Source organism: Macrotis lagotis, chromosome 8 (genome assembly GCF_037893015.1).
Source record: "Macrotis lagotis isolate mMagLag1 chromosome 8, bilby.v1.9.chrom.fasta, whole genome shotgun sequence".
Taxonomy (NCBI): Eukaryota; Metazoa; Chordata; class Mammalia; order Peramelemorphia; family Peramelidae; genus Macrotis; species Macrotis lagotis.
In genome coordinates, this window is record NC_133665.1 from 99,616,099 (window position 1) to 99,630,019 (window position 13,921).

The following is a 13,921-nucleotide window of genomic DNA, read 5'->3' on the forward strand; positions in this document are numbered from 1 at the left end:
GTTTTGAGAGAATTAATTTCTTTTTGCATTTGCCCATTTGAATATCTGAGAGAACTATTCTGATTTTGTATTTGTCCAATTGAGGATCTGAGAGATTTATTCTCATTTTGTATTGGTCCAATTGATGCTGTGAGCGATTTATTCTCATTTTTTAATGGTCCAATTGATGATCTGAGAGATTTATTCTCCTTTTGTATTTGTCCAATTGTACTTTCTAAGGTTTTGTTTTTTTGTTGCAAGGTATTGTCTCTCCCAAATTTTTAAGCTCCTTCCTTATTTCTTCAAGGAAGTCTTTGTGTGCTGAAGACCAGATTGTATTCTCCTCAGAGGTTCCAGGTCTCTCTGAGTTAGGGTCTTTCCCTTCCAAGAATTTTTCTATGGATCCACCTTTCTGCTGACCCTTCTTCATTTTGCTAAATCCTGAGTTGGGGAGGGGCTGGTTCCCAGGGGCTTGGGATTGCTAAAGGCTTTACTCACTGAGTGTGGTTTCTCTGGCTGGCCAGTAGGAGGTGCTGGTTGCTTTCTCTGGAGTGTCTGTGACCTTGGTTGAGGCCTTCTCCCTTTCCTTGAAGGGAGGATTTGGAGCTATTGAATTCTTTTGCCTTCAATCAATGGTGGGCTTTACCTTGGCCTGAGGTCATTCCTCAGCTGGGCTGGTTCTTCTGCTCACACACCTGGGCCTGAGGCAGAATTAGTTTGCATTTGTTTGTTAGGGAAGAAGTCTGAGTTGTAATGGCACTCAGACCAGAGGAACCCAGGAATGGTGTCCAAAGCCTTCCTGCTCCAGAACTCTCCCCCCAAGCCCTGGTTGGGATCTCCCGGGGTACAGCTCCAACACCAGGGCCTTTGCTCCCCCCACAGACTCACGCCCCTGGGGTCCAGCCCCACCTCTGATCCAGCAGGTCCGGCTCTCGGGCCCTCAGACTGTCCGTTCCAATTTAGCTGTTGATCTAGTTGATCCGGGGCTGATCCTCCCTCTGAGCCCAGACTCACCAGCCCGAATTCGGCCAAAGCTGCTGCTGGAGACAAATCCCGAGATAGATGTTCTTTCTCCTGGCTTTTCTTTCTGGGTTTTGTGGGTCGGATTTCTTTTAAGAGGTTTGTTTCATGTGATAGATGGGGAAGAGATCAGGAGACTTTAGAACTGTGCCCATCTTCTCTCTGCCATCTTGGCCAGAAGTCTTGATGTTAAGTTTTTTCAAAGGACTAACTTTTAATTTTATAAATTCTATAATTTTTTGAGCATCTAAATTATTTCCCCTCTAATTTACAAATTTTTCTTTTTTAGACTTATTCATTGATTTTTTTAAATATTAAATTATATATAGTTTATTAATTATCTTTTTTCCATGTCATTAATGTATGTTATCAGGAATAGGTTTTTCTTTTCTTCTGAATACCAGGTTAGCTACAGCCCAGAAATTTTAGCATTAGTTCTCATTATTATGATTCTCTTTCACATAATAATGAATTATTTCTATGATTTGTTCTTTGATCCACTCAATTTTTAAGGATCGCATTATTAAGTATCTATCAGGGTCAATTAAATCAACATATACTTTAATATTCAGTGTCTTTAATGCAAAGTTATGTATGAATTAGAGAAAAAAAGTTGGAAAGTATGGTTTAAGATTAAGAAATGATAGAACTCAAAGATGCATTCAATATAGAAGTCTCACACCTTATAAATAATGAATACTTTCTTTAAGAAAAGTCAGAGAGGAAGGCAAAATCAAGATGGGAGAGTAGAAGCAGAGCCCAGAAAAATTCCTCTAATATTCTCCTCTAAACAACTTTAAAGTAACGTTTCAGATAGAATTCTGGAGCAGTACAGCCAACAAAAGGTCAACGTGAGACATTTTTCCAGCCAAAGACAGCTTAGGAAGTCAACAGGAAAAGTTTGAGAGACACTGGAGTGGAAGGCAATGCCTAGAGCATGGCAGCAGCATCAGGTGCAGGACTTGGAGGTATAACCACAGCAGCATCAGTTTTGAAAGTTCTCAGTCCAGAGAGAGGGGTCAGGGAGTCAGACAAGTGGTCAAAAACAGATTATACACCAACAGGAGAACCTGAATTCAAATATAGCCTTGACATTTACTAGCTGTGTGACCCTGGGCAAGTCACCCCCCCCCCCCCCCGCCCACCACACACACACACACACACACACACTTACAGGGGACTCTGATAGCTTTAGGTGCAGGGTCTGGTACTGTTTGGCAACTCTATCACCAAATTGTTCTGGGTCATAGTTTCAGGACACAGAAGAGTGTTTATGGTCAGTTCCAAGGAAGCAAGGTCCTGGTCACAGTACCAAGGCAGGGAGAGGAACTAGTTTTTGTGGCTGCAGGTTAATAGTACCCTTTCTGGATGAAGAACTGAGTGCAGGCCAGGAGAAGAGTGATCCCAAGAAAACACAGGTGCTTCAGTAGTCAGCCACATCCCCTATATGTGGTACCAATAGTTATAGCAAATGGAGAAGTTTTGAATACTAAGGATAAGTTCACTTACCTTGGTGGTATACTTTCCAAGGACATACACATAGTTAATGAGGTTGACACATGCACTGCCAGAGCTAACTCAGTGTTTAGAAGATTTTGAAAGAAAGTGTGGGAGAGAAGAGATATTAGACTGACTACCAAACTGAGGGGCTATTGTGTCAACTTCACTGTTGTACGCCTGTGAAACCTGGACAGCACAACAAGGTCATGACAGGAAACTGAATTGTTTCTATTTGAAATGTCTTAGGAAGATTCTGAAAATCACCTGGCAGGAGAAGATACCAGATGATGAAGCCATTTCTTGAATGAAACTGCCAAATATTCAAACTCTACTACAGAGAGTGCAATTTTAATGGGTTGACTATATCATTTGGATTTGAAATGCACACTTACCAAAATATGGAGAACTCAGACAGGGCAAATGCTCACATGATGGTCAGAAAAAGTTTTACAAGGACATAAGACCTTTGAAATTAATTGCAAGACAGGGAAAACACTAGCACAGAACTAACCAGCATGGCATGTCTTCATAAGAGAAAGTGTTTACATTCTATAACCAAAACAGAATTGTAGTGGCTGAAAAAAAAATTTGGAGAATTCATTCCATGGTCTATTTGTGCATGACCTGTACGTAGTAAAGCATTCTAAGCCTGTACTGGTTTGATCAGCTACAGTTGAAAATACTGTATACTTGACTCTAACATGTGATGTCATTTTGGTCCTCTTTGAGAACAAAGGACAACAACCCAATTTAGTTTTTGATTAACTTTTTATCTACTTTTCCTTGTAATCACATTTTTGCATCATGATCTGAAAAAGAGGCAATGAATATTTTAGCTTTTTTTTGCATTTGCATATGAGGTTTTTTTTATTACCAATCTGTGTAGAGATGCCATGTACCTCTGAGAAAAAGGTACTTTTTAACCCCATTCAACTTTCTCCAGAGGTCTATCATATCTTAACTTTTCAAAAAAGTTCATTCATCTTAACTTCTTTCAGAATTATTATGTGGTTAAATTCATCTAGTTCTGAGAGGGGGAGGTTGAGGTCTCCCTCTAGTAAAGTTTTGCCATTAATTTCTTCCTGTAATTCACTTAATTAATTACTTCCTGCAATTACTCTAAAAATCTGGATGTTATATAACACTTAGGGCCATATATGTTTGGTATTGATATTACTATATTGTCTATGGTTCCTTTTAGCAACATGTAATTTCCTTCCTTATCTCTTTTAATTAAGTCTATTTTTGCTTTTGCTTTGACTAAGATCAAGATTGCTACCCTGTTTTTTTACTTATATAAAAAGCATAATATTATTTCTTTTTACTTTACTGTGTATCCTTTGCTCCAAATGTATTTCTTGTAAACAACATGTTGTAGAATTCAGACTTTTAATCTATTCTGTTATCTATTTGTTTTATGGGAGAATTCATTCCATTCACAATTATAATGGCTAACTGTATATCCCTCCAATCTATTTCCTTCTTCCCCAGTGCTTTGCTTCTGCCCATCACCTAACTCAATGTACCCTCCCCTCTATCAGCCCCCTTCCCTTTTCCCCCTCCTATTTCCCTAGAGAAGGATAATTATTGATATCCAACTGACTATTTTTTCCCTCTTTGATCCAAATTCAATGAAACTGAGGTTCAAAAAATGCTCATACACATTCCTTTCCCTCTACTAAAATGGGTCTTTTGCACTTCTACATGTGATGTAATATACCCTGCTCTGCCTCCCCCTTTCCTCTTCTCTCAGAAAATCTATTTTGAACCCTTTAATTTTTAATATCATTACATCAAAGTCAACTTATACCCACACCCTCTATGTATAAACCTTCTATCTGCTGTAATAGAGACATAGTTCCTATCATTTTCTTGTGTCAGGATGTAAACAGTTTAATTTTACTGAATAACAAATTTGGGGGGTTGTTGCCTTTTTTCTTTTCCTGTTTACCTTTTTATGCTTCTCAAGTCTTATATTGGAAGATCTAATTTTATGGTCAGTTCTATTCTTTTGATTTGGAAAATTTTAAAGTCCCTATTTCACTGAATGTCCATTTTTTTCCCCCTGAAAGATTATGCTCAGTTTTGTTGGGTAATTAATTCTTGGTTGCAATTCAAATCTCTTTGCCTTCTGGAACATCATATTTCAAATCCTCCAATCCTTTAATGTAGAAACTGCTAAATCCTGTTTAATCCTGATTATCTGTCCTTGATTTTGAATTGCTGCTTTCTGCCTGCTTGTAGCATTTTCTATTTGACCTGATAATTCTGGAATTTGGCTACAATATTCCTTGGAACTTTCATTTTGGAATTTCTTTTAGGAGGTGATTGAAGGATTCTTCTAATGACTATTTTGCTTCCTGGTTCTAGGATATCAAAGCAGATTTCTTTGATAACTTTTTTTTAGGGGTTTTTTTTTTTTGCAAGGCAGATGGGGGTTAAGTGGCTTGCCCAAGGCCACACAGCTAGGTAATTATTCAGTGTCTGAGACTAGATTTGAACCCAGGTACTCCTGACTCCAGGGCCGGTGCTTTATCCACTGCACCACCTAGCCACCCCACTTTGATAACTTCTTGTGAGATGCCCCCCCTTTTTTGGGGGGTGGCACTTTCAGACAATCCAAAAATCTTAAATGATCTTTCCTGTATTTAATTTCCAGGTCATTCATTATTTCAATGAGATATTCTATACTTTCTTCTATTTCTTCTTTTGATTTTGAATGCTTTTGATATCTTAGCTTTCACTTCCCTGATTCTAATTTTTAGGGACTCATTTTCTTCAGTTAGTTTTCGTACCTCCAAGAAGTTCCCCCCCCCCCCCGAAGGTTCTGCCCCCCCCAAAATTAGGCCAATCATATTTTTTAAAGAATTGTTTTTTTCAATCACTTTTTGTCCTTTCTTTTACAAGTTGTTGATTCTCTCTTGAATAACCCCCCAATTTTTCTTCTACTTCTTTTATTTGATTTTTCAAATCCTTTTTGAGCTCTTCCAATGAGGCTTTTTGAGCTTTAAATCAATTCATCTTTCCATTTGCAAATAGACATTTTGACATTATTGTTCTCTTCTGAGTTTGTGTCTTGATTTTCCCTGCTGTCAAGGTAGTTTTCTGTGGTGTGGGCTCTTTTCTGTTTTTTGTTTATTTTTAAATTTATTTTGTGACTTTAGAAGTTGAGCTCCTGGCACTGTTTTTGCACTGGAGTCTCAAATGCTGGCACCTTGCCCACTGCACTGAAAGCCCAATCTAGTCATTATCTATTGTGTTCAGAATTCCAGAGCTGGTAGTTTACCTTCTATGCTGGAGCTAGAGATCTCACAGATAATCTAATCTATGGTGAGGCTAAGAGCCTCCTATTGGCTTGCCCAGACAACTTCTATGCTGGGCTGTACTTTCCATTTACCCAAGTGAGACAGACCTTTACTGAGGTCAATAAAAGTTATCTAAACATAAAATATTGTTTCATTCTATCTTTTTGTAGGTTCTGTAACTCCAGAATCCTTTTAGAGATTTGATTTAATGTTGTTTCTAAGGAAAACTGGGAACAACTCAGGCTATTTCCTGGCTTTTCTCTGCCATTTTGGCTCTACCCTGAACCCAAATTCTTTTTTTTTTAAGGTTTTTGCAAGGCAAAAGGGGTTAAATGGCTTGCCCAAGGCCACACAGCTAAGTAATTATTAAGCGTCTGAGACCAGATTTGAACCCAGGTATTCCTGACTCCAGGGCTGGTGCTTTATCCACTATGCCACCTAGCCACCCCTTGAACCCAAATTCTTAATGGAAAAGTTAAATGAATTACAGGAATAAGCAGCCAGTAAAACTATACTAGTAGGCAGACTTTAACTTTTCTCTCTCAAAACTAGATAAAGCTTACTATAAAATAAGTAGTAAAGATGATAGAATTTTGGAAAAGTAAGATAAAATTGACTTCTGGAGAAAATTGAATGGGAATAGAAAGAAACATACTTAATTTAACACCTTAATAAAAATTGAGCATAACTTATTCATTCTATCAGTGCAATAATCAGGGACAATTTTAGGTAACTTGTGATGGAAAATACCATCTGTAACCAGAGAAGGAACTGTGGAGTTTAAATGAAGACCAAAGCTTATCCTCTTCAATTTTTAAAAGTTATCTTATGTAATTTTATTATCATTGTTTTCTTTCTTTCTTTTGGATCTGATTCTTCTCTCAAAAAAGGTTCAGTTTTGATCTATGTTTATCATGGTTACAAATATAAAACCTATATCAAATTGCCTTCTATTGGGGGGAGGAGGGAAGGAAGGGAAGGAAGAGAAGGAGAGAGAAAAATTGTAAAACTCAAAACCTTGCAAAAAAAAAAAAACCTGGTATAAAAACTATCATTGTATGTAATAGAAAAAACAAATAAAATGTTTATAGAATAAAAAATGACCATAATAACTTCATAAATAAATGCAGAAATAGAAATACTAAATGCACCTTTTTCTGATCATAAAGCACTAAATATTATATCCAATAAAGGGTTTTAGAGGTATAGAATAAAAATTAATTGAAAACTAAAAAATGTAAATCAAAGAACTTGGAAAAATAATAACTTCATTAAAGATGAAAACTAAGAAACCAAAATTTGTGAGATGTAGCCAAAGCAATACTTAGAGGAAAATAATTCCAATACTATTTAAACTATTTGAAAAAATTGGTAAAAGAAAGAGTCCTGCTAATTCCTTCTAAAAAATAAATATGATTTTGATACCTAAAACAGGGAGAACAGAAACAGAGAAAGAAAATTACAAATCAATTTCCCTATTGAATACTGATGAAAAATTTCAAATAAAATACTATGAAGGAGTTTACAGTAATTATATCACAAATAAATACAATACGACCAGGTGGGATTTATACCATTTATACCTGAATGCGGAGCTGGTTCAACTTACTGACCATACCAATAATGAAAACAACAAACATTAAATATTATCTCAGTGGATGTCAAAAAAGCTTTTGACAAAATACAAAACCCATTCCTATTAGAGACACTAGAAAACAGAAAGCAAAAGAGTTTTTTTCTTAAAATGGTAAGTGCTATCTCTCTAAAAACAAGAACAGGCATTTCTGTAATGAGAATAAACTAGAAATCTTTCCAATGAGATCAGGATAAAGCAAGGATTTCAATTATCACTACTATTATTCAATATTGTACTAGAAATGCTAGTCCTAATAGTAAGAAAAGAAAAAGAATAAGTTTGCAAAACATTTGATAAGAGACTCAGCTTAGCCACAGTCTTCTCTATCTTGCTGCCTATCCAAGCTGCCAGTGCTGCTTGGCTTTTCTTCTCTCTCTCTCTCTCTCTCTCTCTCTCTCTCTCTCTCTCTCTCTCTCTCTCTCTCTCTCTCTCTCCCTCCCTCCCTCCCTCCCTCCCTCCCTAACCTTTCCTATGTGTTGTAACTTCTTTAAATAAATTTTTGTTTGTTTGTTTCAAAAAATAAATCAATCAATCAACTAGTAAAGTCATGGGCTGGAGATTTGGGGTGAAGGGATATTAGACATTGAGTCAGAGGAAAAGGGGAAAAAAAAGATCAAGACTAAGATGATGAGTCAAGTCAAATCAGCATAAACAGATAAAAACCAGAAATGAAGCAGAGCTATGTCAGGAAATGGTGAAGATGTAAGCCAAGCACCCTGAGTTCTGAGAAGAGTGGTTGCTACAGCTAAATTGGGTAGAATGAAATTATCTTGGAAACTAGGCAGCAACCTTGTCATTATCAGTGATGGAAACCAAAGCAATGTTACCCAATACAGTTACAGCAGCTATTCATCTAAAGTTCTGATTGTTAGATCAATAAGACACCAAGGTTATGTTTTGCCACCTTCTGCCCAGAAACAGCTCAGAAAAGATTTTCATTCAGTGCTGAATTCAAGTTCAGAGTGATCTAGTTTGCAGGAGTGAATGGAATCATGCTGCTGAACATCAGCTTGGTCCTCCTCCAACTGAGATCCAATCTGAGTCTGGCTACAGGAAGAGGAAACCTGACTGAAAACGCCATAGCAGAAGAAGGCCATGAGAGGCAAGTAAGCCAAATGGCCTGAGTTAGAGAGAGAGAATGGAAGAGATAGATTGAAGAGCAAAGAGCAATTGGAATTCCTGTGTCCACAAAGATGGTTCAGCAGGAGGCCAGAAGAATTGCTGATGAAAAAGAAGTGACTAATTTCAAAGGAAGACACAATTGATGCTTCAGGTTCATGAAATGGAATGGACTAAGTATGTGCTCATGCACTAGACTTGCCCAAAAGATGCCTGAAAGCTATGATCAGAAAGTCCTTGAATTTCATGATGAATAAAACTTGAGTTCAATTAAAAAAATAAAGTTAGAATTTAAATCAATGAAAATTTTCCACAGATGAAATCCAAAGACATCTATGCTGATATCATCAAGCCTTGGAAAATGGTAACTTCTTAAATAAGATCCATAATTCCTTAAGAGTTTGTATTAACTATTCACAATGAAAGAGCAAGCTGACAAAAATTGCCTAAGTATTATTCAGATTATACTATGTAATTTGGTGGAAAACTCAAGTTGATTCACCCAAGAAGCTGGCACACATATTTTTTGGACACATATCATAAACAATGCACTGGGTCAAGAATGGAAAAGGAGGTAAAGAGAAGGTTGGACGGTTATTAGGTCCTCCTAACCCAAGGGCTCTATCCACTATGCCACTTAGCTGCCCCTTGGATGGTCATTAGGGAACTGCAGAGTTTATAATGATCCCCATATTCTCCCTGAAATAGGCCTAAACTCTGTCAATATTTTTTCTGGTAATGCTTTATGGCTACACCATGGTCTCTGAAGAACTGAAGCTTAAGATCACCCAAAGGACAATAAAGAAACACAGGGTAGGTAATGTAACACATAACCAAGAATTACACAAAAGGAGTAGCACAAAAGTTATCATCAGAGAGATAGATGTATGATTAGAAAAGATGAGACATTCACATATCTGAAGGTCAGTCTGCATACTTCTCAGGTACCAACAAAAAGTCAAAAATACCAGTCAAAAGCTCTTAGCAAACTGGATAGATTTACGAGAAAAAACTGATAACAGTATGAAGGGAATAAATAGATTGGGATCTCCAGAAATGGAGAGAGTAACCATATCAGTGAAATCAAACATCCATTGAAAAATCAAAAAATTTTTTCCAGGGAAGATTAAAGAATCCCTAAAAAAGCAAAGAGTGGTTATAACAAGTGAACACAATTTCAACAAGAACAAGACAACAGATCATAAAAAAAGAGAAAAGGACTCATATGTACAAAATGTTTATAGCACCTGTTTTTCCTAGTGGTAAAGAACTGGAAATTGAGGAGATGTCTTCAATTGGGGAATGGTTCAACAAATTGTGGTTATAGAATACCTTTGTGTTATGAGAAATGATGAGCAGGCTGATTTCAGAAAAATCTGGACTTACAAGTACTCATGCAAAGTGAAGTAAGCAGAATCGGGGAAATATGCAAAGTAACAATAAGATTATGTGATGATCAACTATGAATAACTTAACTCTTCTCAGCAATAAAATGATTCAAGACAATTCCAAAAAAAACTCGTGACAGGAAATTTTTATCCACATTCAGAGAAAGAATTGATACAAATGAAAACATTATTTTCTTTTTCTTTTTTTTTACACTTTTTTCCTTTTGGTCTATTTCTTCTCTCACAACATGACTAAAAATGGAAATATATTTTATATAATTATACAAATTTAAACTATATCAAATTGCTTATCATTTTAGGGAAGGAGACAAGGAGGGACAGAAAAACTGGGAACTCAAAATTTTTAAAAAATGAATGTTAAAGTATCTTTATATGTAATTGGAAAAAAGAAAACTATTTTTTAAAAAGAGAAAGTCATGCCAGCTAACCTTTCCTTTTTGTCAGAATTACTAAACTCATGATAGATCAGAGAAATGCCATAGACATGAAAGATCTAATTTTATCAAAAACATGTGACAAAGTCAAGGAATTCTTGTGGGAAAGAGGGAGATGAAGAACAGGTACAGAAGGCACTAAAAAAAAGTTTTCTTTAGATGGGTAAAAAAATTGAATAGTCACATCAATAATTTGAAATTATCTTGAAAGGCAGGATCCTCCTTTGCAACCTGGCCTCAACCTACTTTTCTAGTTTTAGAAATTAATCTACTTCATCCCCTCTACAGAGTTTCATCAAATTGATTCTCTTGCTTTTCTTCCCACAGAACACCTTAGCTCCCATCTCTATATTTTAAATTGGCTCTGCCTCATGTGTCTGTAATGGACCCCCTCTTTACCACTACTCCCATCACCTTCTATACAAAGCCTTTCCTAATTCCCTCTTTTCCTCTAGTTGCTAATGACTTCCCTCCCCTTTTGTTTACACTCTGTATACACTTGTATATGTACATAATGCCCTATGTGTCTCCCCCTCCCCCAAGTAGAATATAAGCTAAAGGACAAGGGACTGTTTCTTCTTTGTTGTTATATTCCCCCAACACCTGACATATATATACTAAGTGCTTAATAAAAGGGGGACCATCTATCTTTCTTGCTTTTGTTTCATCTGAAAGTTTTATAAACCTGCCATTTCCTTGTTTATCCAAGTCACTGATAACAGCAGTGGATAGCAAAGTATGAGCTGGATAAAGGCATGGGTCTTTTGGCCACCTAGTCTGCTTTCTGTTTATCTCACCACACTGTCCCACAGCACTCAAGGAGAGAGAGAATTCATATAATGTTTCCTTTAAGCTCTGGTATAAAAAACAGTAGGGAAAACACCAATAATTACATACACTTAATCTTAAGTACATTAATCAGACTATAAACACAATGATATAGAAGTTTCACAAAAGATGTCAAAAGTTGTATAATTGCTAAATGAGTAGTCTAGCCAGTAAGTTTAAAGGAGGAAGATATTAGTGTGGGACTGGAGAGATCTTAGAAGGAAGGCTTCAAGAAAGTTGTAGCAACCTATCTAAGTCTCAAATGATGGGTAGAGGAAAATAATATTGGAGAATAAAGTTCCTCCAAAAAGCACAGTAAGGAAGGGAATGCCAGAAAAAAGATTACTGTTCAAGATTATAAAAATTACCAAAAACATTTTAATGAAGCCTATAATTTAATGAGAATAAAATGGGGCTATATCAAAACTATTAAATAACAGAACATTATTCAAAAATAGAGAGTAACTAGATCAGTAGCATGCCTTCCCAAGTTATAATTCAAATTTTGTTAAAATTAATGAGGAGAAAATAGGCAAATAAGAATAATTCCACTTCAGTCTTCTCCCAGTCCCAAATATAAAGTAAGGAAATAACTAATATTTGGGGACAGGGGACAATGGAACATTTAAAACCACAGAAATGCTATATTATATTCAAAGAATGGGAACAGAAAAGTCACCAGAAGCACCAATAGTGGGAAGAAAGTACAGATACAGTATGAATCAGTATAGATGATGCTTTCTTTGATTCTAAGACAGACCATAGTTTAATTCTTTCTAAATAGGATTTGAATAGCATTTAAAAAAAAAAAAGCAGATTCACACTCTCTGGACATAAATATAAGCACTAATCCTTAGGAAAGAAACACCACATCAATCTATATTAATGCTTTCAATTATACAATATATAATTTATTACCATTAACCATTTATGTAGCAAAATGCTTTAAAACTGAGCTAAATTCTAAAAGAAAAAACTGAGCTAAATTGATCTTCCTTTCTTATTTTTGAAAAAGAAAGTGAGGGATGGAGAGAAGGTAAACATGATAAAGAAAATTCATACTGGTGAATTTTTATAGTGATTATCATTTACAGAAAAGTACATTTCTGCTCAAAGAAAATCAAGAACATATAGAACGTGCATTTTTTTCTCCCTATATAGCAGGGAGGAGAGCCAAACTTGTGCTTTCAATGGTAAGGAGAATTTCCAATATTCAGATTCCTTTCAATACAGATCAACAACTCATCTATAACTTACAGTCTTAGTTCCCTAGAGAACTAAAGAATTAAATGACTTCACCATGGTCATACAGCTACTATACATTAGAGTTATGATTTGAATTTGGTCTTCCTGACTTTGAGGCTAATCCTCTATTTCCTACATTATCTTGCCACTCAGTGCAAACATTATCATCTCCAGTTTACAGGTAAGAATTAATCCTCAGAAAATAAAGTGACTTTGCCAGGGTTAAACAACTAAGTGCTAGAGTTAAGATTTAAACCTGATTCCAAGTCAAAGGTACCTTGAACTATACCTCATGCAGACAACTACTGACACACTGTTCAGCCCAATGAGCCATCTTGTATCACTCAGAATAGCATCCAGACATGTCACATTTCCAATGGCATAACCTATTTGCTTGTTCCCCAGAAGTTAGAACACTGGCTTTAATCTCCATCTCCCAGTATAGGGATTATGGGGGGAAAAGGAGACTGAGTTGGTCTCTTTAAGTAACTTTCTGTATCTACAAGCCTGCCCTAGAACATGAACTCCTATCCATTTAAATCTATTTGAGGTTTCTTAGGATCATAAGTTTAGAGCTGAGAGTGACTTTAGGGGCCATGTCATCTTCATATTCAAGAGTAAGAGGCTAAATGGCTTGGCTAAGATCCTCTGGGGATTAACATTCAAAATGTGTGATTCTATATCCAGCCTCTAATGGAGCCTCCATGAAACCTCCTCTGGTGCCTCTGGCTTCCTATAATCACCCCTTCCTCAGAGTTCCCACTGCATTTACTGACTATACCACTTACGTGCAATTTACATTCTATTTCGTTTTCTGTGTGTACATGTATATGCAGGGGCAGAGGTGGGGGGGGGGTTAGAAGGTGGCCATCTTCACAAGATCTAGAGTCCCTTACAAACACTGTGATAAGGTTCAGACCCCTTGGTTTCCTCTTCAATAAAATGAGGGGTTGGACCAGATGGTCCATAAGGCCCACATCAACTTACAAATTCTACTTTACTCCTTTGTATCCCTCACTGTACATAAAGACAAATCAAGTATCTACTGAATGAAAAGATGAATGAGTGAAATAAAACAGAAAAACATGGCAGAATTCAAAGTTCAAATACCTTCGCTTGCTGTTCATGCTGCCCACTTTGGTCCAAGTGTCTGTCTCAGGGTTGTATACCTCCACAGTACTCAGCCGCAATTGACCATCATATCCTCCAATGGCATACAAGAGCCCATTGACTACAGCCACTCCCACACGGCTACGGGCTGTAGTCATGGGCTGACACTTCTCCCATCGATTGGCGATAGGGTCAAACACTTCGACGACATTCAGCGAATCACCTGCATAAAAATTTGCTACTCAAATTAAAACAAATGATCCCACACATCCCACACATTCAAGTTGCTACTTATAGGGAATGGTGCTCATTCACCTGATTCCAACCATCTACAGA

The 13,921-nt window shown here is 36.6% G+C and overlaps 1 protein-coding gene across 2 annotated transcripts in view; it reads right to left on the reverse strand.

Moving 5' to 3' along the window:
• The window catches only part of KLHL18 (kelch like family member 18), a 106,663-nt gene that overhangs the window by 17,287 nt on the left and 75,455 nt on the right, over nt 1-13,921 (reverse strand). Inside the window, exon 7 of one of the 2 annotated variants that reach the window (XM_074197740.1) lies at nt 13,586-13,808. In XM_074197740.1, coding sequence (XP_074053841.1) covers nt 13,586-13,808 — 223 coding nt within the window. Of the gene's footprint in view, nt 1-13,585; nt 13,824-13,921 lie in introns of both variants that reach the window. The other variant, XM_074197739.1, reaches the window with a different exon arrangement.